The 23,928-nt window shown below is 38.1% G+C and overlaps 2 protein-coding genes across 3 annotated transcripts in view; one reads left to right on the top strand and one right to left on the bottom strand.

Annotated features, from left to right (window-relative positions):
* Nucleotides 1-23,928, bottom strand: part of vps8 (VPS8 subunit of CORVET complex) — a 106,111-nt gene that overhangs the window by 61,431 nt on the left and 20,752 nt on the right. For both annotated transcript variants that reach the window (XM_040138882.1, XM_040138883.1), the window contains exons 4-9: nt 21,158-21,254; nt 20,868-20,900; nt 20,519-20,573; nt 9,010-9,134; nt 6,832-6,918; nt 5,244-5,311 (exon numbers count right to left, since the gene is read on the bottom strand). In XM_040138882.1, the coding sequence (XP_039994816.1) occupies nt 5,244-5,311; nt 6,832-6,918; nt 9,010-9,134; nt 20,519-20,573; nt 20,868-20,900; nt 21,158-21,254 (465 nt within the window). The remainder of the gene's footprint in view (nt 1-5,243; nt 5,312-6,831; nt 6,919-9,009; nt 9,135-20,518; nt 20,574-20,867; nt 20,901-21,157; nt 21,255-23,928) is intronic.
* On the top strand, nt 13,243-17,725 carry LOC120796263 (DELTA-sagatoxin-Srs1a-like). The gene is made up of 3 exons (XM_040138885.1): nt 13,243-13,623; nt 16,014-16,127; nt 17,153-17,725. The coding sequence occupies exons 2-3, from the start codon at nt 16,060-16,062 to the stop codon at nt 17,577-17,579; spliced, it is 495 nt and encodes a 164-aa protein (XP_039994819.1). The 5' UTR covers nt 13,243-13,623; nt 16,014-16,059; the 3' UTR covers nt 17,580-17,725.

The raw sequence follows: 23,928 nt of genomic DNA, 5'->3' as shown, positions 1-23,928 counted from the left end.
ACTATGTAACATCCATATTCATATATAGTAACCATTTTGACAAAAAGCAGATAAATCACAGAACAGAAATTAGGAAATAATTATAAATGTCATATTACTGGTAAACCACATACTTATGTTATGGGGGGGGGGAGATCACAATACCAAGTATTTTCTTTCTTTCTATTTAATATCCATATTCATATGTAATAATCCTTTTGACCAATACTAGTAACTTTATCGATACAAAGTCTTAGAGAAAATGTCATTTTCTCCATATCATACATTTCCTTTATGATAGCTATCCAATCTCCTTTTGTTTGTGGTTTATTGTCTAGCCATTTCTTAGTTATTTCTTTTTGCTAACTACAAGTAATACTTGCCTTAGCCTTTTCTGTTTCAAGGGTAATTGCCAAAAACTGAACTGTTTTTACTCATACTATCAACCAGGTACAAAGACCGCCTTATGTTATCTTGTGTCTGTCCGTTTTTAATTAATACCGTTAAGACAGTGGTGTCAATCATATCAGGAATTATGCTTTTGCTTTTTTTTTTGCAATTGTTGCAATTAATGAGGCAAATAATCCATAATCTATGTTTAAAAACAGGTCTGTATGAGCTGCATTCCATCTACTCTTTTCCGCCCTTCAGAACCACAGATATTATAGCCTGTTCCAAGACACTGTGGTTGAAACATTTTGCCTTATACCATACTGCTGGAAACCCTTTTCCTCCCGGTACTTTGCTTGTTTTCAGTCTTGGTGTAGCATTGTCAGTCTCTGCTTTTGTAAATTCTTTGTGTAATCAATTTATTTTGTTCCACACCTACTGATGGTAAATCTAGAGATTCCAAGGGGCTTTTTACGGCTTAAGATTCTACTGCTTTAGGTTACGAGTATATGTATATATAGCTCCTTATAATGTTTTTCAAAAGACTGCTGTATATCTTCTGGTTTATAACACATCACATTGGTATTGGGGTCTCTAATTTTAAAAACTGACCTTTCAGATTGTTGTTGATGCAGTTTCAGTGCCAGCATTTTTTTTTTAGCTCTAGGCCCATTCTCATAATGACTAATATATTTGAGTTTAATCTCCACTTGGTTGTCAAAAATGTATTTGTTCTAGTATATGGGGGTCATTTAGCTCCATTTTTTTGTACCAGTGTTTTTAATTTGTTTGTTAAGTCAGTACATTGTTTCTGTTTTTCGTTTTTCTTTCTTGAAGACCACAATATAAATTTTCCTCTCAGCACCACCTTTGGAGCATCTCATAGAACACTTGGGATATACCCTCATTACTACTTAATTCACTTTTCAATATATTCTTCACATTGACGATCATTCAGGAGGCTAGTGTGAAGTCTCCAGATGGTGTTCTTGGACTGAACATCCAAATAAAGTCTCAAATATACTCCCTCATGATCGGACACATCACTAATCCTCATATTACAATCAATAATTCTGTGTCTATCTGAGTTAAACATAAAAAAAATAATAAGTCCTCCAGTAGACAGCATGGGAGTGGGAGAAGAAAGTAAACTGCTTTATAAATGGGTAGAAGTCCCTCCATATGTCAATCATACCCATCACTTTACGCATTTTCTTACATACAGTGACTCATGGTTCATCCTTTTTGCTGGATCTGTGGAGTCTACGGTGGGATGCAGCTTCACATTCCAGTCCCCTTAATTAAAATACCAAAAACTTTTGTGGGAATTACGTCAAATATTTTCTTGATTAGTAATTTGTCCTATCTTGGTGGTTTATAAACATTAAGTAATGTTACATCCCTAGAATCAAAAATACCTTTTCACTAGGAATTAACATCCCTCCTTATCAATAATTTTGTGTTTAAAGCTGGAAAGCCACTTCGTTTGAAATCAATATCGCAACTCCCCTTGTATGTGCTTTGGCAAAAGAGGAGTGGAACTTGATTCGTTGTTAATCGTAGGTTTTTCAGTTTTTTCATGTTCAGCTTGTACCAGATGAGTTTTCTGCCAAAAGATTATATGTTGGTTTTCTCTTCTCATCTTGGGTATGAGTTTGCCTCTTTTGATTGGATTTTTTAACCCGTTAACGTGAAGTGTAATTATTCGATTTTATTTGTTGAAGCATTTATCACCAAAGGCAATCAGCATCTCCACATTACAAACCCACGGTGACCTTAACATTTTAAGGTAAGTATGTACGTAACACATAACATGAAAATTGGGAAAATACACTCAAAAGAAATGACTTCCATAATCGAAGTTTCTTCTTGAAGTAAAGTCTCAGAGTTGGGAAGGAAACCCTTCAGTTTACGAAGGGCCTCGCCAGTGCAAACTGATATATCTCTGTAGTGAGTATATAATTCAAAACACACATAGGGCAATAATTTTAGAACTTCCAGACTTAAAAGTCTTTTGTTTTGGACTGTTTGAGCTATAGCTTTACATCCCGACTAACAATATGACTATTTTTTATAAATCCAAGACATGAAACAACAAGTAAATATTCAAGCAGTCTCTCGCAACCAATGAGTGTATAAAGGTGGACGACATGGCAGATCCCCAAAAGTGAAAATAAAACATCTTTATCACACCCTGGTGGCTGGCTGCAGTATAGGTCATATACCCTGCGCCCTCCAAGTCAGCGGATGGGACATGGCCCAAACTAATAAAGTACACATCAAGTAAATTTTTCTCAAAGATGGTTTCTGTCATTTTAGGTAGTTCTTATCACGTTGATGTATGTACAAGAGTAGGGAGGGACAAATCTGTCTTGATAAAACTTTCAATAAACTCTGCATGTTTGGCATCCTCAGTAATCCCATATAAGCGTATATTGTTTCTTCATGAGCATGCTTCAAGATTAGTTAGTTTTGCTTGAATGCTTGGCATAGCACCTCTTTAGCTTCGGCACTCCATTCACCCATGTCCACCACCCATTGTTCCGCTTCAGCAACGTTGTTGTCTTTCACTTTTCTCAAGTCAAGGGATAATTTGCCTCTAGCCTTTTGCTGCTTTTCCCCTTCAATGTTTATGTTTTAACTTATGTAGAAATGTGTAGAACCAAATTAATTTAGGGGAATATAGTAGACCTGTCTGGGAGCCATCACTCTACACTGCCAGTCACCCTGATGCCATACGAAGAAGTCTCCTATGCTCACTCATTTTAAATGTCCATATAGCTGATCGCACAGCAGTTGTCATTAACCTTTTTATGCATATTTGCCTGAAGATGTCGGGATTATAAAATAATATCACTGTAACTCATAGAAGTGATTCTGAATTACCTGATAAATTCTGTCTGGGCTGAAGTTTTCATTTTAATGGAATTTTTTTTAAACAGTGAAGGACAGTATATTGTTGAAATATTTTACAGAATATTTAATTAATTTCTCATAAGTAGTGCATATAATGAATATAATAGCTTAGCAATAATGTGCTAAATGTGCTGTTTTCCAATTTCAGGTAATGTTTTTGCTCTTTTTGCAGTGGTCGGGCATCCCGCTTACTGTAAGGGTCGTACTGATGTGCTATTAGTGGTAAAATGGGATACGTTCTTTCAGTTTGGAGGGTTGGACACTGCTCCTTCTTTGTCCACATAAACTGGTTTAATCTAAAAGCTGCTTACTGTATTTGTCAAAACAACATTTTTAGGTTATTTTTGTAAAGACCTAAACTCCCGAAATACTGACTGAGACATTCATCAAATCTCTGTTTTATAATCATGAATAATTATTACATGATTATTTCCTAATTTCTCTGATTGTGCCAACAAGCCCAACAATTGTATCGAACAGTGTAAAACATTCTCCCCGACTTTTAAATCAGATTCTGGGACACAGAGTAGGGTTGGGAAAATACCTGTGTTTTCATTATAACATAATAATATATAAAAATAGTAAGTTTGTCTGCAGGAAGAGTTTAGTTCTACTGAAAGGAAATGTCTCCCTCCTTCCTTCACTGGGTCTGGGTTTGGGTCTGTGTGTATGTTTGTGTGTGTGTGTGTGTGTGTGTGTGTGTGTGTGTGTGTGTGTGTGTGTGTGTGTGTGTGTGTCTGTGTGTGTGTGTGTGTCTGTGTGTGTGCGTGTGCGCGTGTGCGCGTGTGCGTGTGTGTGTGTGTGTGTGTGTGTGTCTCCAATTACATGAAAAACTAGTTGTGCTGTTAAGAAAAAGTTAGTGACATATGAAATGCATTATTGAAAAGCAATTTTTCAGTCAAATGTCAACAATAAGAGGAATTTGCTGTCTATACATTCACAAGTGAATTTCAGGCTTCAACTAGAGTTGTGACCCTCAAACTATGAGCGACTGTAGAAATGAGAGGCAGTCATCTCTGCCTTTCCTTCAGTCTCCCCTCCCCTCCAAATCTTTATCTGCAGTGCTACACTGATTCACGATTGTCAATGACTGAATCAGTAGCTTTTAACAATGGAGCTACTCATTGGTGACTGAGACCTCTATTGTCAGCTCAGCTATGATTCACAGTATTTTACTTTCTTGTTAAAGCTTATTAAAAGACTGTTAAAGCCATAGAAACAATCATCATCTAATAAATCAGTTATATATAGTACACTGATGAGCTATTTATTTTATGTGCAGTGTTTGTATAGGTTATGTTGTAATGAACTGAACAGCTTGGGCTAGAAAACACTCTGCCACCACCACTTAAAAGGGTACATTCTGAATTAGAACTGAATGCTGTGATGAATTCAGGAAGTCGAGCAGGTTGTCAACTAATCATGGGATTGGCAGGTCAATCCCCAGCTTCTCCTGTCTACATCTCAAGTTGTCCTTTGGCAAGACACTCGATCCCAAATTTTCTCATAACAACACAGGATAAGGCATCATTAATACAACCAAAATAAGCTCAGACAACATTCGTTCTTAACTAGCCATCATAAAATCAGTAATATTATACATAAATTAAATCAAACTTTTCATCAATTCAATGAGAATGAGAACAGACCTCTAATATCATTGCAATCTTTAAACTGGTCAGCATTAGCTGTAGAGGTTAGCTCAGTAACTACAGTATCCCGTGGCCGTTTTTTTTCTAGATTTAAAATATTTCAAAGTAATACACTCTTTGATTCTGAGTGGTAGAAATCCACATCTTGGCTTCCCAAACTGAAAAAGAATTTCGACTGAACTATGGGGTACAGTGACGAGAGCTCTCGTTAACCTTGAAGCAGTGTGGTGGAGGAAGACTTTGAATGATATTAGGGTAAGAAGCAAAGTAATTTAATTTACTTTTAATTTAAAGAAGGTAATTTACCTGAAGGCCAGCTCAAAAACTGATCCTCCACTGTCATTGCACACTGCAAGAGTTGGGTCATCTGTGAACTAGAGACACAAAAACAGGGAAAGAGTAACAAGGGACAGAAATCAGATGAAAATTATCAGTGATCCAACATGTATGTAAAATCAAGATCAATTTCTTAGTGTGTATGACACAGTAAATTTGTTTTATTGTTTCTTTTGTAATACTTATGTATGGGGAAAGGTCTTTTTAGACCAGAGAATGTTAACTGTAGCCACTATGTGTGTCTTACATAGGCTACATTTGGGGACAAATTTCAAACTAAAAACCAGTTAATTGGGGATGGCTTGTCCATTTGGGGACAGACACTGTGTCCCTAATTGGGAAAAAGTTGATTTTTGGGTCAGTAGTTAAGGTTAAGTTTATATTGAGGTTATGGTAAGGGTTAGGGTTAGGCAAGTAGTGTTTATGATTAGGGTTATGGTAAATCTTCAGGAAATGAATGCAAGTCTATGTAATGTCCCCTAAGCAACATGCGTGCGTGCGTGCGTGCGTGTGTGTGTGTGTGTGTGTGTGTGTGTGTGTGTGTGTGTGTGTGTGTGTGTGTGTGTGTGTGTGTGTGTGTGTGTGTGTGTGTGTGTGTGTGTGTGTGTGTGTGTGTGTGTGTGTGTGTGTGTGTGTGTGTGTGTGTGTGTGTGTGTGTGTGTGTGTGTGTGTGTGTGTGTGTGTGTGTGTGTGTGTGTGTGTGTGTGTGTGTGTGTGTGTGTGTGTGTGTGTGTGTGTGTGTGTGTGTGTGTGTGTGTGTGTGTGTGTGTGTGTGTGTGTGTGTGTGTGTGTGTGTGTGTGTGTGTGTGTGTGTGTGTGTGTGTGTGTGTGTGTGTGTGTGTGTGTGTGTGTGTGTGTGTGTGTGTGTGTGTGTGTGTGTGTGTGTGTGTGTGTGTGTGTGTGTGTGTGTGTGTGTGTGTGTGTGTGTGTGTGTGTGTGTGTGTGTGTGTGTGTGTGTGTGTGTGTGTGTGTGTGTGTGTGTGTGTGTGTGTGTGTGTGTGTGTGTGTGTGTGTGTGTGTGTGTGTGTGTGTGTGTGTGTGTGTGTGTGTGTGTGTGTGTGTGTGTGTGTGTGTGTGTGTGTGTGTGTGTGTGTGTGTGTGTGTGTGTGTGTGTGTGTGTGTGTGTGTGTGTGTGTGTGTGTGTGTGTGTGTGTGTGTGTGTGTGTGTGTGTGTGTGTGTGTGTGTGTGTGTGTGTGTGTGTGTGTGTGTGTGTGTGTGTGTGTGTCTTACATAGGCTACATTTGGGGACAAATTTCAAACTAAAAACCAGTTAATTGGGGATGGCTTGTCCATTTGGGGACAGACACTGTGTCCCTAATTGGGAAAAAGTTGATTTTTGGGTCAGTAGTTAAGGTTAAGGTTATATTGAGGTTATGGTAAGGGTTAGGGTTAGGCAAGTAGTGTTTATGATTAGGGTTATGGTAAATCTTCAGGAAATGAATGCAAGTCTATGTAATGTCCCCTAAGCAACATGCGTGCGTGCGTGCGTGCGTGCGTGTGTGTGTGTGTGTGTGCCTGCGTGCGCGTGCGCATGTATGCACGTTCGCGTGCGTATACCTTCACATGCAGTATAGCTGTCCCTGGAGGGTGGGCCTCAGTAATAGTTCTCAGAAGTTTCCCATTGGCTAAATCCCACATTGTAATCTAATTATGCAAACAGACAGAGAAAGGCTGATCAGGATTTAAAGTAGAAGAGGTTAACACAATAATCGGAACAATGTTGTGCAATCAATCAATTTCAGTCACTTAAATAAATACTGCTGTTAAGTTTGTTTGCATATTTTGTTCGTGATATTTGGCTCAAGTTACATGTAGAAAATTATACACAAGAATACTCTAAGGAACCATGAGTCTGTTGAATCAATTTCGAGCTATTGCCCAGGGGATATGTTGACTGGAGTTTTACTGCAACAGAAAATGACTTGAGACCTGATAAACACAGGCATCATGAACACTCCTCTTATATTCCTAATAATCTACATGTTACAATTTCAAATGTGTACAATTAAGATGTTTTTGTAAATACATACATTAAAGAGGGAAAACTCAATATACATAAAAGGGTACATGCGATTCTGGAGAAGTGTGTGCCTCTACCAATTAGAACTGCAAAGACTGATCATGACCAAAGTGGATACCAACATTGTACTGCATCGGTTTATGTGCATAAACACAACCTCAGCTGCACCACCTTCTTCACCACCTCAGAGTAAGTAAGTTCTTATAGAGCCCTAAACAAAAACTGGAACCTGACAAAAACAGTTAGAGGAAATAAAGTGACAGAACCCACTATACAAAAACAGGGTCAAAACATTTGTGATTACAGCTGTCAATTATTTTCACAATAATGCATTCCACCGATTATTCAAAAAATTTGTCTCAAGCTTTCTTGATGTGCTTTAAGATACCTCTAGCATCAATGCAATACATTGCAGTTTCAATGGTATATGCCAGCATGTACAGGCCACTGCCCTTGTACTTCCATTTCTCAGCATCAGGAAATTCTTTTTCCACTAACACACACCACCTCCAATTGGCAGATGCCTCTTAAAATTAGTATATATACACATATACTCTCAATTTCATTAGGGTAGCCATCATTAGGCTGAAAAAACAAAAAAAAAACAGTGGCCAAATCAACAATTTGGTACATTCTTAAAAAGAAGGAATTTACTGGCGAGCTCATCAACAGAAAAAGGCTTGGAAGACCACAGAAGACAAGTAAGTGGATGATTGCAGAATTCTTTCATTGGTGAAGAAAAACACTTCACAACATCTACTAGCCAGGTCATGAACACTCTCGAGGAGGTAGGCGTATCATTGTCAAAGTCTACAATCAAGAGACGCTTTCATTAATGCAAATACAGATGGTTTACCACAACGTGCAAAACAATACTAACACTCAAGAACAGAAAACCCAGATTACACTTTGCCAGAAAACACCTAAAAAAAAGGCTGCCCAGTTCTGGAACTAGAGTCTTTAGACAGATGAAACCAAGATTAACTTGTACCAGAATAATGGGTAGAAAAGAGTACAGAGAAGGAAAGGAACGGCTCATGATCCAAAGCATAACACATCAGCTGTGATGGGCATGTATGGCTGCCAATGTTAAACCCTACAAATGAAAGCTGGAAGTCTACGTTTCAATCACATCTTGATGGCTTCATATCAGATCCATTGTGGTGTTGTACAGAGGCAAAATTATGAAAATTGTGTCACTGTCCAAATACTTAGCAGCTGTCACTACTATTTGCTAGTTAGGTTAGCAGGGCTAACCACCTCTACACTCAGCCCTTTATCCTGCACTGCTAGATTAACCATTAGACCTTTTCAAACGCAGTCCGCCAGCTAACACACTTTTGCATCCCAAATTGATGATACTTTCTTGTGTTTTATTGTTTGTTTTGTCTTTTCACTGATTTCACTTTTGTCTTTTCTCCACATTCGATTCGCATCTCCAACTACAGTTCCATGGAGTTCCATGGAGATTACTTTGGTTACTCAAATATTGTTTCATCGCTACCAGACAGGGCATTATACTTGCACATTGCGTACATGAAAGACAATGTAACCAAAAACAAAAAATAAGAAACAGCCCAGCAGAGCCATATTAAAAAACCTAACATGCCTGCAGCTTTTGTGTAACAAATTAACTTTTTTAAAGTCTAATCAACGGCCAGTCAACAAGCCTGTGATTGTATGTATGCATGTCTTGAGTATACTGTATACAGTACCTGTCCTTTGGCAAACCCGCAAAGAAGTCGTGAGCAATCGTGGTTGATACTGAGGGCGGAGACAGCTCCAAACTCTGCCCCAGTTGTCTTGGTACCCAGACAAAGCCGCAGGGCCTGGTTCGTATCTGGAGAAGAAAATGGAGAGGACATTTAACTACTGACACAGGGGTAGAGACTTAGAAAAGGTGTGGATGGTAAAATGACTTTGAAAAAAAAATAGAAACTCAAAGTTTTCCCAGTCCTCATGTCTAACAAGGGGAAAAAAGGAATAAAACAGCACATCAGTACCAAAAACAGAACAAACTGAAACAAAATGAAGAGTTGGACAAGGAATAAAAACTGTTAATTGCAAATAACCAAATCAAACAACAAAGCATGCACCAAAATAGCTCAGCCAAAAAAAAAAAAAATGGACATTAGCGGTGACGTCTCAGAACACAAGCTGAACACAAAGTGCATATTAGGCATGAGTGACCCATCCAACAGGGATGTTCATACCTTTTCCTTCCCAGGCATCATTATGTCAGCAATATAGAGAGACATGGGTCAGCCCTGCGGAAACCTCCTCTTACATAAATATACACCCACACACATATACATACATATATATATACACACACACACACACATACATATATATACACACACACACACACACACACACATACACACACACATATATACACACACACACACACACACATATATACACACACACACACACACACACATACACACACACACACACACACACACACACACACATATATACACACACACACACACACACACACACACACACACACATATATACACACACACACACACATACATACACACACACATAAACACGCACACACACACACACATACACACACACACAAACACGCACACACACACACAAACACAAACACACACACACACACACATATACACACACACACACACATATATACACATATACACACACACACACACATATATACACATATACACACACACACACACATATATACACATATACACACACACACACACACACACATATACACACACACACACACACACATATATACACATACACACACACACACACACATATACATACATACACACACACACACACACATATATGCACATACATACACACACACACACACACATATATACACATACATACACACACACACACACACATATATATACACATATACACACACACACACATATATATACACATATACACACACACACACACATATATATACACATATACACACACACACACACATATATATACACATATACACACACACACACATATATATACATATACACACACACACACACATATATATAAATATATATATTCATATACATATACCCAGTAACACTTTGGGGCAAAAACTTGTCCACCCTAAGGACAAAATACCCAGGCACAAGCAGAATAATGTAGTTTACGCATATTTAGTTTCCTCAGATCAGGACTCAGCAGTCCACCTGCATATTTAGGACAAAGGACACTCTTTTCAGGACGGTGATGTACGCATTTTGGCCAGAGAAGACCGATGGTTTGAAAGAGGAGTGAAAGAAACCATCTTTGTCAATCTGTAACAACCGTCACTAAAAAGAGGAGATGGTCTGAGACACCACCTGTCAGCCACCTACAATGCAGTTCTAACTTCACTCCCCAGACAGCTGAACAGCCATCCACATCTCATTTTTCAGAGGCTCAAAAGTAACTGGACAAACCAACAGAATTATAAATATAAAGATTATTTTTAATACTTGGATGAAAACCCTTTGAAGTCAATGACTGCCTTAATTCTGTAACCCATGGACATTACCAGTTTCCTCCCTTGAGATGCTTTGCCAGGCCTTTACTGCAAATGCCTTTCGTTGCTGCTTGTTTGTGGGTATTTCTGCTCACAGTTTTGTCTTCAGCATGTGAAAATCATTCTCATTTGGGTTTAGGTCAGGTGACTGACCTGGTCATTGAAGAATATTCAATTTCTTTGCCTTCAGAAACTCTTGGGATACTTTCGCTGTATCATTTGGGTCATTAACCATATTTACTGTGAAGCACTATCAGTTTTTCAGCATTTGGCTGAATCTGAGCAGACAATAAAGCCCTATACACTTCATAAGTCATCCTGCTACTTCTATCAGCAGTCACATCACCGGTAAACACCAGTGATCCAGTTCCATACATGCCCATGCCATATCACTGCCTCCACCATGTTTGACAGATGATGTGGTATGCTTTGGATCATGAGCCACTCCTCTCCTTCTCCATAATATTGCCATTATTCTGGTCCAAGTTAATCTTGCTTTCATCTGTCCAAAGAATCTTGTTCCAGAACTGGGCAGCCTTTTTCTATAGGTTTTCTGGCAAAGTCTAATCTGGCTTTTCTGTTCTTGGGTGTTACCAGTGGTTTACACCTTGTGGTAAACCCTCTGTATTTACATTAATGAAGGCGTCTCTTGATAGTAGACTTTGACAATGATACGTTTACCTCCTTGAGTGTTCTTGACCTGGCTAGATGTTATACAGGGGTTTTCTTCACCATGGAAAGAATTCTGCAATCATCCACTTTAGTTGTCTTCTGTGGTCTTCCCGGCCATTCGGTGTTGCTGAGCTCGCCAGTAAATTCCTGTTTTTTGCCGTTTTTTTGTTTTTCAGCCTAATGATGGCCAGCCTAATGATATTGAGAGTTCTTGTGAACAGCTACCAAATGCAAATTCAACACTTGTGATAGACTCCAGACCTTTTAACTGCTTAATTTATCATGAAATAACAAGGAGAACAGGCCACACCTGGCCATGAAACTGATTACTTTTGAGCCTCTGAAAATGAATATAAAAATTGCTGTCCTAAATGGTTAATTTGATATTTTTGTTAAACTTCTTGAATTAAAGCTGAAAGTCTACACTTCAATCACATCTTGATGGCTTCGTTTCAAATCCATTGTCGTGGTGTACAGAGGCAAATGACAAAAATTGTGTCATTGTCCAAACACTTACATACATAATTTTATTTGGCAGTTTCTTGCTGTTTAATCATTGTGACTCTCTGTACCACAGGCTTTACGGTCATTCACCAAGTCCTGATCAAGGAACAGTTTAAGGATCAGCTTGATAACTGCAGAATTGTGCCTTTATTATACTAACTACATTTCTAGGCTGACTAGTATATACTGTATGTAGTGTGTGTCTGTGGCTTCACTAGAAGAGAGAGAAAGAGACAGTTTTGGCTGACAGATAGCGAAAGAGAGAGAGACTGCATTTACATTAAAATCTTTCTTATTTAACCACCAGCAGTGTGTTTTTGGTCCTCAGTACCTGGTTCACCCCTACCTTTTTCATTCTGCATGTACTGTACATAATGCTGTTCAGAGCTCTGGCACATTCTCTGTTCCAATTCAAGCAATGACACTGCTATTGTAAATACTACTCATAAAGGACTGCTGATAGAAACCCTTTTAAAAAGACTAATTCTTTTATTGTTACTACTGCTGCTAATTACTACAATTATCATGACTTCAAGTACACTATATACACTAATACCATTAAAACTACTGTTGCCACTACAGTTGTTACTGAAACTACCACTATAAACACTATTGACATTATTTTTGCTGGCAGTGTACTATTACGGTCATTATTACTGCTGCAACTGCTCCTTTTGCCACTAAAACTGCAACATTACCAATACTGTTTCTACATCAACTGTTACTTTATTATACCACCACTGTGAATGCTACTCACTGCTACTATCACCTACAAAATAAATTGTAACTTATTTCTCCTCCTTAGGCTGTAAACAAAAACACTTTTGAGAAATTTTAAGTCCTAAGAAGTTAATTTAGTACTTTTCTTCAGTTTTTCTTCAGTTAAACTAAAACAAGCAACTAATTGTATTCAGCACGCTGACATACTGCCACAGACCACAATGATCAAATCAGCTTTATCATTTTGACATACACTAATGTTTGTACCTCTGCAAACAGTAGATAATGCATTTTTTGAACAGTGCTTGTGTAACCACTAATTCACTGTGTGTACGGCAATGAACAAGGTATTGTTGATAGTTCTGTTTTCAGCATGACAATTGTTTTCTAAAAGGGAGCCATCTCACTGCAACTACTGTTCATTTAGCAGTAGTCTCATTTCATGGTCAATGAACTGTGTATTGCTCCTCCTCATACTCTCTTTTGTAGTGTTACCCTGTGAACATAGCAGACCAGTAAGGCCTTACCCTCCTGATGTCCCACCCTGTACAAATAATGGATAACTATTTTAAAAGGCTCATACAAAAAAAAAGGTCCAAATAAAAGCATAAGTTGATATAATCAGTCTAATCCAATCCTGTCATGGTGATAAGGTGGTGGCGAGGTCCGGGAACAGAGGTGAGCGGGGAGCTGATACAGAGAAGGAGATAAGGAGGAACTCAACTTGTACATTGAGGTCCTGATTACCTGAGTCAATAAAACCCGCTGTGTGAGCAGCTCATGTGCAATGTGACTTCACAACCACATCCTGCCTGGAACCTGGACCAACAATCCGTCACCTCAAACTGCTTCTGGCTTTTTTAAGTCTGCCGAGCATAAAAAGGTAAGTACTCCTATATTCAAATATTTTTGTGACAGTAGACATTAATGAAACTAGCTCATCTTTACTAGTGTGGGCTGATGTACCTGATATTGTATAAAGTTTCATGTTTTACGTTTTATTTCATTACTAATTGTACGCAATTTTTTTACATCACTTCTCATCAGTCTACTGGTCATTTTGTTGTCTATTTTTAGATTTGGTTGTTGTTGTCCGTGTTTTAGTCACATCTAGTGAACTTCCTCATTTTAAGTCAATTTTTACTCTGGACATTTTTCTGCCATAGCAGATGCTAATTTTCTTTTGGATTCCACACATTGATAATGTCCAAGTTAAATAGTAATACAATTATGAAAGTGAGGTCTAAATAAAAAAGAAATGAATTAGAAAAAAAAAGCTGCTGATCCTAATACAATACAAGCAACTGAATAACACACAAAACTATAAATAATTTCGATATACGATTCTAATTGCCATATATAATATAAACAAAATAATGGCAAAGAGTGCACCAAACAAGCACAGAAAAATGGCAACTAATGATTACAATACAGCAACTTTTAAGTACACAACCATCCATAAAATTCATGAAACTGAGATGAAATCAGATAAAAAACATGTATATTCAGTCATATAGTCTGTTTAAGTACAACTGCATTAGTTTGTTGAGAACATTCTGATTCTCTAATACTGTTTTGTAACATGTTCCATTCTACAGAAGCCCTGTACATATATGTACGTTTCAAGAAGTTAATCTTGGCCCAAGGGATAACATTTATAAATTTCCTCATGAAAACAAGCAGATGGGAATGTAGTCTGACTTCAGCTGAGAAAGATGACCGTCTGTTATGGATATTAATCTTACTAGTACAATATCAGCAGTGATGAACACATACAGCAGCCTCATTTGGGGCTAATTGGAGTTTATCTGGATTATTTTTATTTAGCAGCAGACCACATGACCAAAAAATGTTGGTCAACTCCCAATGATTAACTTGATCCAGCTTGAAGCCTTGTATGAAAAAAACAGCTGGGGACAGTTAGCCAATCTTTTTTCTGTTTTTAACAGGCTGATTTAGATTCAGACACTTAAATCATTTTAATGACCCAGTCATGCAAAGCTCTGCAGAACTCCATATACACGGGTTAAGTGTATATGGATACCAAGGACACATTTGATGAATCTGTCCAATCATATTTCAGACTCAAATCATGTCAAAATCAGATATAATCCTGATAAATTTACAACACAGAATATAATTTAAAAGCTATTTAATAGCTGCAGGGCTTCTCTCCTCACACTACTACACATTCACTCTCTGTCCACGGAAACAGTGGGTACAAATCTCAACCTATTTTCTTCTGCCAAGCCAGGCTGTTCCTATCAGTTATTTTTCCATCACCTTCTTACTTGGCTGAGCTTCTGACGCTGTATGGCGCTGCTAGCTCCAGGCTCCAGCACTAAGTGCTGCATGAAGGTGTGCTATCAGGAAGATGACTCAAGCTCAAAACTATGGATTAATGATTGTTTGAGATAAAAGTCTCTAATTTTATCTCCTCTTTATTCTTAATTGAAAATATATACAGACTTGAAGTTTTTATTTTCAAGTTCCATTTTGATCAAGTCTATTACATTTATGATATTATACAGAAATTTCGATTTTCCTTCATAAGGTCTCTTTCATCTCATCAATGGTTCATCTTCGTCATGGAAAAAGGTTGCTTGCAAAAAGTTAAAAAAAATAAATTCAGTGAAAAATTAAGAAATTCAATCCAATAAAATATTCCAATATATAATGATTTTGGATCACATGAAGGCTGGTGGTGTAGTGCAGTTATTCAGCCAATTACTGTCTACCTTAAGCAGTAGACATCCCTACTGACATTTGAACATGTCAAACATAATTCTGGTTAGATGGGCCAGTGCCAGGGCTCTGGCATGGAATATGCTGGCTCGCTGTCAGCCATCATTACTTGGTATTAGCTCCATCTGTGCTTTTCCAGCGAACTTAAGTAACTAAGTTACAGTCGGCTCACTCCAGTGAGTGGACTTCTTAGATGTCATGTAAATGAGAAAACCTGGTCTCTGTAATTAGGCTAGGGGATTAAAGAAACCTGATTTCCTCAGGACCTGGGAACTCTGCAGTGATTTGCCAAAAACTCACAAAGAAAAAGTGACACAGTGGTGGGACAGGAAGTTTATTCTTTGCTTGCTGTTGATAAATGTCTGTGGAGGCGAGGATTATTGTTGTAGTACCTCCCGACTGCTGCTTTGCACAACGTCACATAAATTGTTGGAAAATGAAGCTGGAAATTTTGGCAAACTTTTTCAAGCAAGCTACTCGCTAGTTTGTGAGCATGAATTAATTGAAATAATTCTGTCTTGTCTCTAGTTCACAGCCAGCCTCTTCCCCTGCCACCGCTCCACACCTCATCACAATGCCTCATCGCAACTGTTCTGTTGAGATTAACAACAACTCTGGTTGCTACACACTGGCCAACCCAAGGTTAGTTGTTGCTTTTGTACCTTTTGCTTTTGCTTTTTGCTGAATGCTGCAGAGACCATACTCTCTGATATGTGTGAAGCCCATTTGAAAATGACTTGAATCAATTACCGCAAAGAAAAATTCTGTTGTTCTCTTATAGTAAATATACGAATTTCCATCACAGGTAGTGTTTGGTAGCAAGCAATCACAAACATTCTTTTAATCGGTATTTTTTATTTAGTAAGTAGCCATAATTAAACGAGGCCCACATAAAGTTAAGTTGCCATTTCTTTTTAGTTTTACTTTTGTGGTAGCAAAGTTTTTTTATGATTTTCAAACAAGCATATTTACCTGCTTGTTCAAACTACATCTTGTTGGGATACCCTGGTGGCCTAGGTGTTAAAGTGTTTAAGTTTACTCACGTACTCATGTACATTAGAAGAGGTATTGGTTACTGTAATTGTTGCTTCTGTCCATAATGGCCACAAAGAGATTCATTCTTCAACCTATTTCAATGTAATTGATGGGGGACAAAATTTACATTTCTTGTTTTGTGCAAAAATGCACTCAAAAGTTCACTTGAAGCTGCAGTGAGCAGTTTGGATTGGTCGCTTTCTGTTACAACATGTTAATTCCCCCATGCACAACGCCAGGTCCATAGAGAAACATATTTCCCAGTTTGTTGTAGAAGAACTTGACTGGTATGCAATACCCCAACCAACACCTTTGGAATGAACTGGAATGTAACTGGTTGAACTCATTAAGAGTCTTGTAGCCAAATGGAATGACATGTTATCACATTCGGTGGGCTGGAATGGTCAGCTGTCCACATACTTTTGGCCATGTTATGTATTATAACAGGCATGTGCCATTACTGCAGTATGGATATGCAATTGAGACAACTGACTGTTTTTACTCCTTGTGGGTGCATTCGCATGCTTGTAAGAAGACACAACAACTCACTTGTGACTGTAAAAGTTATGGTATGTTTTGGAAAAGAATATTTCTCTTAAAACCTGTTTGATACGTTGCATCTCTGTGTTCAGGGTGTTCACTGAGAGCGGATGCTGTGAGATCCCTCTGCCACCCATGGTGGGTCCCTACTCTGCTGCCACTGCACTGTTCAACAAAACCACCGGTGCTGCGACCGGTGCCGTCAGTGTCTTCACCTATGACCTTTTCAATGCCGACCTGAACGACTACAGCCACAACATGGCTGTCATGTTCTCTGTGCCCTACGACCGAAACCTCTACTCCAACTGGTTTGCTGTTGGGATCTTTGACAGAGGAAACAACTGTGACTACGATTTGTATGATATTATGTATAATGGAAGTGAAAACAATTTTGTAAGATCAAAAGCTGATGGCTCCAGCATTTCGTACGAGGGTGATTATGTTATTGTCAGTGCCTCCATGTCAGACTCAGGTGAAGCAGTCCTGAGGGTGGATATCAATGATACTGGCATGTATTAAGTCAAAAGAAACAAGATCCAACTGTTGTTATGCAAGCCATATGAGCTGATCACAGTAAGTTTAATTAAATATTTTAGGAAGCTTAATCAACTGACAAAGTTGGTGACTAGTGTGGGGATACCCAATGTAAAGTGCCAAAAGCTTATAGTGGATGTAGGACACGCGATAATAATCGTCCTATGACGTAATACATATATACGTCATAGGATGATTATTATCGCATGTCCTACAATCCACTATAAGCTTTTGGCACTTTACATTGGGTATCCCCACACTAGCTAAAGTGGTGCTCATTAATCAATATACTTAAAATATGAGTACACATGATTGCACCCTAAATATTGGTTATCTCAGGTGTGATCTTAGAAAGCTGATACCTTACAAATAAAAAACACTGTGTCCATTATATAATGTCCTCTTTGTATTTGTCCATGTAGAGGTAAAATTCAGCTGTATAGGAATTTAATTTGCTAATCTCATTTTCTTACAAATAGAGCTAATGCAGATTTAATTTTGCTGATTACACCTTTAGCGTGTTCTGTCTGATACACAGAGATCTAGTGATACTGGGCTATTTCTGAACATTCTGGTGACCCTGGCCACCGAAGGGACTGATCTTGTCATCATAATATTTCTACTATATAAATTCAATTAGGGTTGGGCCAATGGAGGTTGCAATCGTCGCTGACAGTCATGAGGTTGAGCCCAGTATCGTGATGCTGGGTCAAAGTCATCTTTAAAAATTGATAATTTTGACGAAACTGGATAGTCCATGATGTTATCTCCCTCAGGATGTAAAAAGGCGTCTGCACTGTCTATGGAGGAGTTAACCAAGATAAACCGAGTTCTTTATTCCACAATGAATAAAGAAGAAAAGGATGCCACTCTGTTGTCTTACATGAATATCATGCCCGTTAAAGTTCCTCTCCCGACATTGATTAAGCCCTAAAAACTCATCTCTGTTCCTCAAGAGTACATATTAAGTAAGTTTTTCCATGAAAAAATCCCTTCATGGCCTTAAAATGGCTTGGATGTAACTTTACACCTTTGCATCATTTAGTATTTGCAGATCTATAAATATGCAAATTTTCCCCACCTCTATTTCCAACTTGTTTTAAAACTAGGGGTATCAGAGGTATGCTATAGCGAAATGATATGGAAAGCCCCAAACCCACAAATTGACAAGATTGGCTCCTTAGTTATGGCACATATGAAACCCTGGGTGTCTGAATCAGTTTTTTTGAGACTGTCATTGGGTACACTGCAGTTCCGAGGTGGAAATATTCAGCCATGGCGCTGACTGCTTATTTTGCTCATGATATGTCTTGTATCATATAAAAACACCATATGGACATGTTAACAAAGTTAAAAAAAAATTGATATTCATTGGAGGGTGTCTTTAAATGTCAAGGCCCTAAATAGGATAATCCAGCAAAACACAAAACAGTAAAGTACTTCATTCTGAATATGGCTTACAGCACACACTTAGCCTACAAAAGGCTTTCACTGAAATTAGTGACACAGTTTAGATTAGTTTTAGCTCTGCATTAAGAAGACCTAACCTGCCTCACAGCTTTCTTTAGATGGATTCCTATAATGTTTGTATAGTGTCCTTTAGCATTTGAAAGAGGATGCCAGCATTGATCTGTTGTTGCAGGAAGGTCTGGATGGGATTTAGAATCTCTTCAACCTCAACATTAACAAAATACTTAAGTTTTACATTTAAAAGTTCATACGTGATTAATATGCAATGTGATGGACGAGTGAACCACAGGGTCACAAAATAAGCAGCAGCCAGTAGTTTCAATTCATGATACGACAACGAGCTTCAGCCCCTAATAGATTGTGCCCTTACAGAATCTGCCTGTGGTCTCCTCTCAGCATCAGGTATGTAGTTTATTGGGTTAGTATGGTAGCAATGAAATGCATGTTTTGGACATCGATTTGATAGACTTTTAAAAGTAGAAAGGGCATCTGAAATTAATCACAAAATAATACAAAAAGTCTTTCTCCTCTGCCCTAGGCGACTGCCTAGTTTGCCTACACCAAATAATGTCTGTGAGTTGATAATGTCTTTATTCATTTATTAGAATACGTGTCCATGCAACCTTCCATTAGCTACAGTATACCCATTTGAAGGGTTGAGGTGGACTGAAGTCAATCCCAGCTGACACTGCGCAAGAGGCAAGGTACACGGGAAACAATTGACTTCTGTAGTAGGTACAGAAAGTATTAAGATCCCTTTATTTTGTTTACCCTTCCTCAAATGTATGGAACAGGACAATTGTTTAAGAGGACTGATCTCAATGTCATGACAGTTTTTGCTCTGATGTGCAATGTGATCACCTTGACATTGTAGGGAAGCTAGTGACTTGCACTAATAATACAGTAAGCCTGTGTTTAGGTGTGTACCAGAAGGACAGACACTAGAGGGCAGAAGAGTGCTTTCACAGGCTATGGTCAATATGAGTTTGTGGAAGGTGTATGATGTAAGAAGAGATTTTTTTAGTCACACGCATAAACCTTTGCTATTTTTTGCATCACTCTACCTTTTCATGGCAGGTTTTCACCAAATGACAGAATATTTAATGAAGCGAAATGAAAAAAGAGAAACATAACTTTGTCCCAAAATGAATCGGACTTGTTTTGTACTCATACATGCATGGATCATTCTTATAAAACAAAACATACTATCTACTGTAGGCTTTTTTTTTTTTTTTTAATAAACCCACTATGTGCTAATGAGAGATTAAGAGCTTCTAAATAAGTACTATTTTTGTTAGACAACCTCGCACCATGTATATAAACAAGAGAGCACTTTCTAAATGAGCTCAGGCTACACTGTTTGTGTTTTATTTGCATTGTAAAAAAATTTAAATGGGAAAATATCCTTTTCATTACTGTGTGCATATAAAGAGGATAATCAAGTTTTGACTCACCAAAGACGAGAGCCAGACCATGAGACGTTCCCACAGCAATCACACCTGACACTGTCTGAACACAAAAAATTGGAATTGACTGAAGGTAGTCAGGAAAGCCAAAGAAAGGCAAACACAGACAAAATGAGACAAAACACCAGAAAAAAATATACCAAACTTTCTGCCTCCACTAGCACTCACACAATCAAAGACATACATAAGGCATACATAGTCAGCCGTTAAAAGTCATAGAAAGAGTGAATTAGGGTTAGGGTTAGTGAGAGAAAGAATTTAGCGTTACCAAATTCCTTTACATTAATATCATCTCTCTCTGTTCAGTTGATTCATAGCTGAATAAACTAATACTCACTATAGCAGTTGGCAGTCCAGCATCCACTTTGTCCTGAGTAAAAGATACATTTTTTTATTATCCTTGAATACAGTTTTAAACGTGTTAGTCTACTGAAACAAAGCTAAAATTCTGAGGCAAGTACCAACGTACAAACTTCTATAACAACAAATCATCCAAAAAAATCAGTTTTGGCAACGAAAGCTGCAACAGCACTAGAGCAGGAACACGGAATTACTATCTAATTACTATCTTTCCAAACAAAAATAGATAAAAGTGCAATTTTGCGTGTATGTGTGTTTTAGTCTTACAGCAGCAGAAACGATCTGTGCGGAGATGCCCTTCAGCAGGCTGTGTCGAAGAACAGACCCATGAACTGTTGCATTCAGATCTACTGTCCTCCTTTTCCTTCACACATGTACATGTCCACACAGAGACATATAAACACAGGTACACATGCATACAAACAAGTACACACAAAGAGGACATTTTCCATTTAATTACCTTGTATATGCAAAGACAATGAGGTATGCATCAAAAATAAGTTCTATTGAGTGCCTGTGTTGTTTGTCCGGCAGGTGGTCACTTTACAGGACTATTTTTGGGTCAGGATGTGGCTTTGTATTGCCTAATGCTTGCACTGCTTTGGTTGCAACAGCAGCATCTGTATGGAGTCTTTGACTTAAGAGTCCAGAAATTACCCACCCTACATATGTGTCCAGCTTTGCACTATTAAACTGGCATGATGCTTTGATCTTAAAAATAAACAAAGTTTCTCAATAAGATATATTATTAATTAAATATTACAGTATTAACGATAACTTACAAATGCAAGTCTATGGTATTTCAAATTAAAATATTTTTACATAAAGTGTGTCCATCTTAATTCAGGTAAATTAGGTAGAAATTTAAACTGCATTTTATTTAACTTTGCTTTATATAATTTTTAGCAGACATTAACCAAAGACATCAGTCAGACACTCAAAGATTATGGACCAAACAGGGCTTGCCCTTCCTGCCCTCTTGCACTCAAACCACCCTTCGAACAGGAAATAGAAACAAAGGAGCAGTATCCTAAAACAGACCAGCTATAAGCCATCACAGAGAGATGTATGACTGACCCATAGGTCAAAAGGACACAAGGTAAATGGGATTTAACAAGTGAGACCCCCAGGGAGTGGAACTGAGTTCATCCCATCACAATAGGATCTTTGATCAATATCTGACTGTTGCTTCTCAACAAAGAAGGTAACATGATAGTACAGTAATTGCCACCATGGTGTGAAACCCCCTGTTCACACCATGAACCCACTGGAATAATACACATAGACACTACAATCTTTCCCCCTTTCACTCTTCACCTCCTTTGGAGTCCCAAATAGTAGATCACAGACCACTGCCCTAAATTACACCGCATTCCAATCATGACTGAAAATCAACATCTTCATCCTTGACACATATAAAATAACGGACACTAAATGTACAACTATTCTGTACCTTGGTTAATGTTATTCTTCGAATGTTTACAGGTAGTTGATGCAACTCTCAAGTTTCTAGGCCTTAGGACAGCTAAAATGAGTTTTGCAAGATCTAGACCAATTTCTACCATGTAACCATACTGCCGTCTAGTCAATATGTCTAACTAAGCATCTACCATATAATCACATACGCTTCAGACAAGGTTTCCTATTTTATTGTGTGATTATTATTATTTATCTACTCATTTATTGATAATGCTATAAATTGTTGATCCTTTGTGTTTAGTCAGTTAGCTACTTGGACTGTGTTGAAGGTTTGTGAACAATGTACTAAAGTGTAATCCTCGATTATATGGTTTCCCTCCCATCACCAATATCGACGTTAGTTCATAGATCGTTTACTTAATGTTTTTATGGGACATGGTGGTAAACGTTTGTGCTACTTTTGCGCCTAAACTCCAAATTAATCAATTTGAAAATATAGAGAAATCATGCTCCTTGTAACAAAGAAAGAAATGCCCATGATGCGTCCAGTCCCCCTGGTGAGATAAAAACAGCCAGACCCTCGTATTCAGAGCAGTTTTGCAGTTTTTGTGTTAGTTTGTTCGTTGTCTTGTACGTCTCATTTTGCAGTACTGCTCTTTTGTCATTTTTGTCCTCGTGTACTTTCTTCTTTAGTTAGCCACGTTTTTCAAGTTAAGTTTTTATCAAAATGCGCAACTTGGAGCTCCTCTATTTAGCAAGCAAAGTCAACAGTAGTCGTTTGGCCAACACCAATCCCTGGTTAGGTCATCTAGGAAAGTTAGGTACTATAATCAGAAGTGTCAATTTTTCCACATCAACCCATATGCCCGACTGCCTGTAGGCAAATCATCAGCAGTGCCAAGGAACAGTCTGTTGGCAGACTTCAAACGCTAAAACAGCGGAGAACAATTGCAGAGCCTGTCACCTAGGCATTCCAAGACACCTCAGGGAGGATCCACCCAGAGTCCATCACAAAGGTTACTGACCGCAACTACCAACTGTCTTGGTTCTAGCCAAAAGCCTCCAGACAGCCAACTAAAGTAGGCAAAGCCATCTATTGTTTCACTCATGACTGGGTTGATGTCGAAATACTGGTAACATTTTCCAAACCTTAAAACTTCATTTATAGATGCCCTAGGATCTGTGTAGCGATATAGCCATATCATCCATAGTCTAAACATATTTTCTCCCACCAATGACCAATTTATCACATTACCCACTTATCAGCTATTGGTTACTACTGTTCTTTTGTTCCACCTTGCATCGCAATTATTAGTCACTGTTTTTATTCTGTGTTAGTAGACAATAGTTAACAAATTTTCCTTATTTTGAGCCCAGTCGTGGCTCTGTGTTCCTTGATCAGAGATCTATTGAATCGGGAAGTCACAGCTTCTGATATTAGATTACAAATTAGGGCAAATTGTTTCTAATTTGTTGTTATACAGAGTAACTAATTATGTAATTAAGTAAATTTGGTTACATAGCACCTTTCAAGAGCAGAACATCACAAAGTGCCTCACAATAAAAATAAGGCAAGAAACATAAAATACAGACTTAAGATGAGTGAAAACATAAAATGG

The sequence above is a fragment of the Xiphias gladius genome, chromosome 11, assembly GCF_016859285.1.
Source record: "Xiphias gladius isolate SHS-SW01 ecotype Sanya breed wild chromosome 11, ASM1685928v1, whole genome shotgun sequence".
NCBI lineage: Eukaryota > Metazoa > Chordata > Actinopteri > Istiophoriformes > Xiphiidae > Xiphias > Xiphias gladius.
This window is presented reverse-complemented; position numbering and strand designations above follow the sequence as displayed.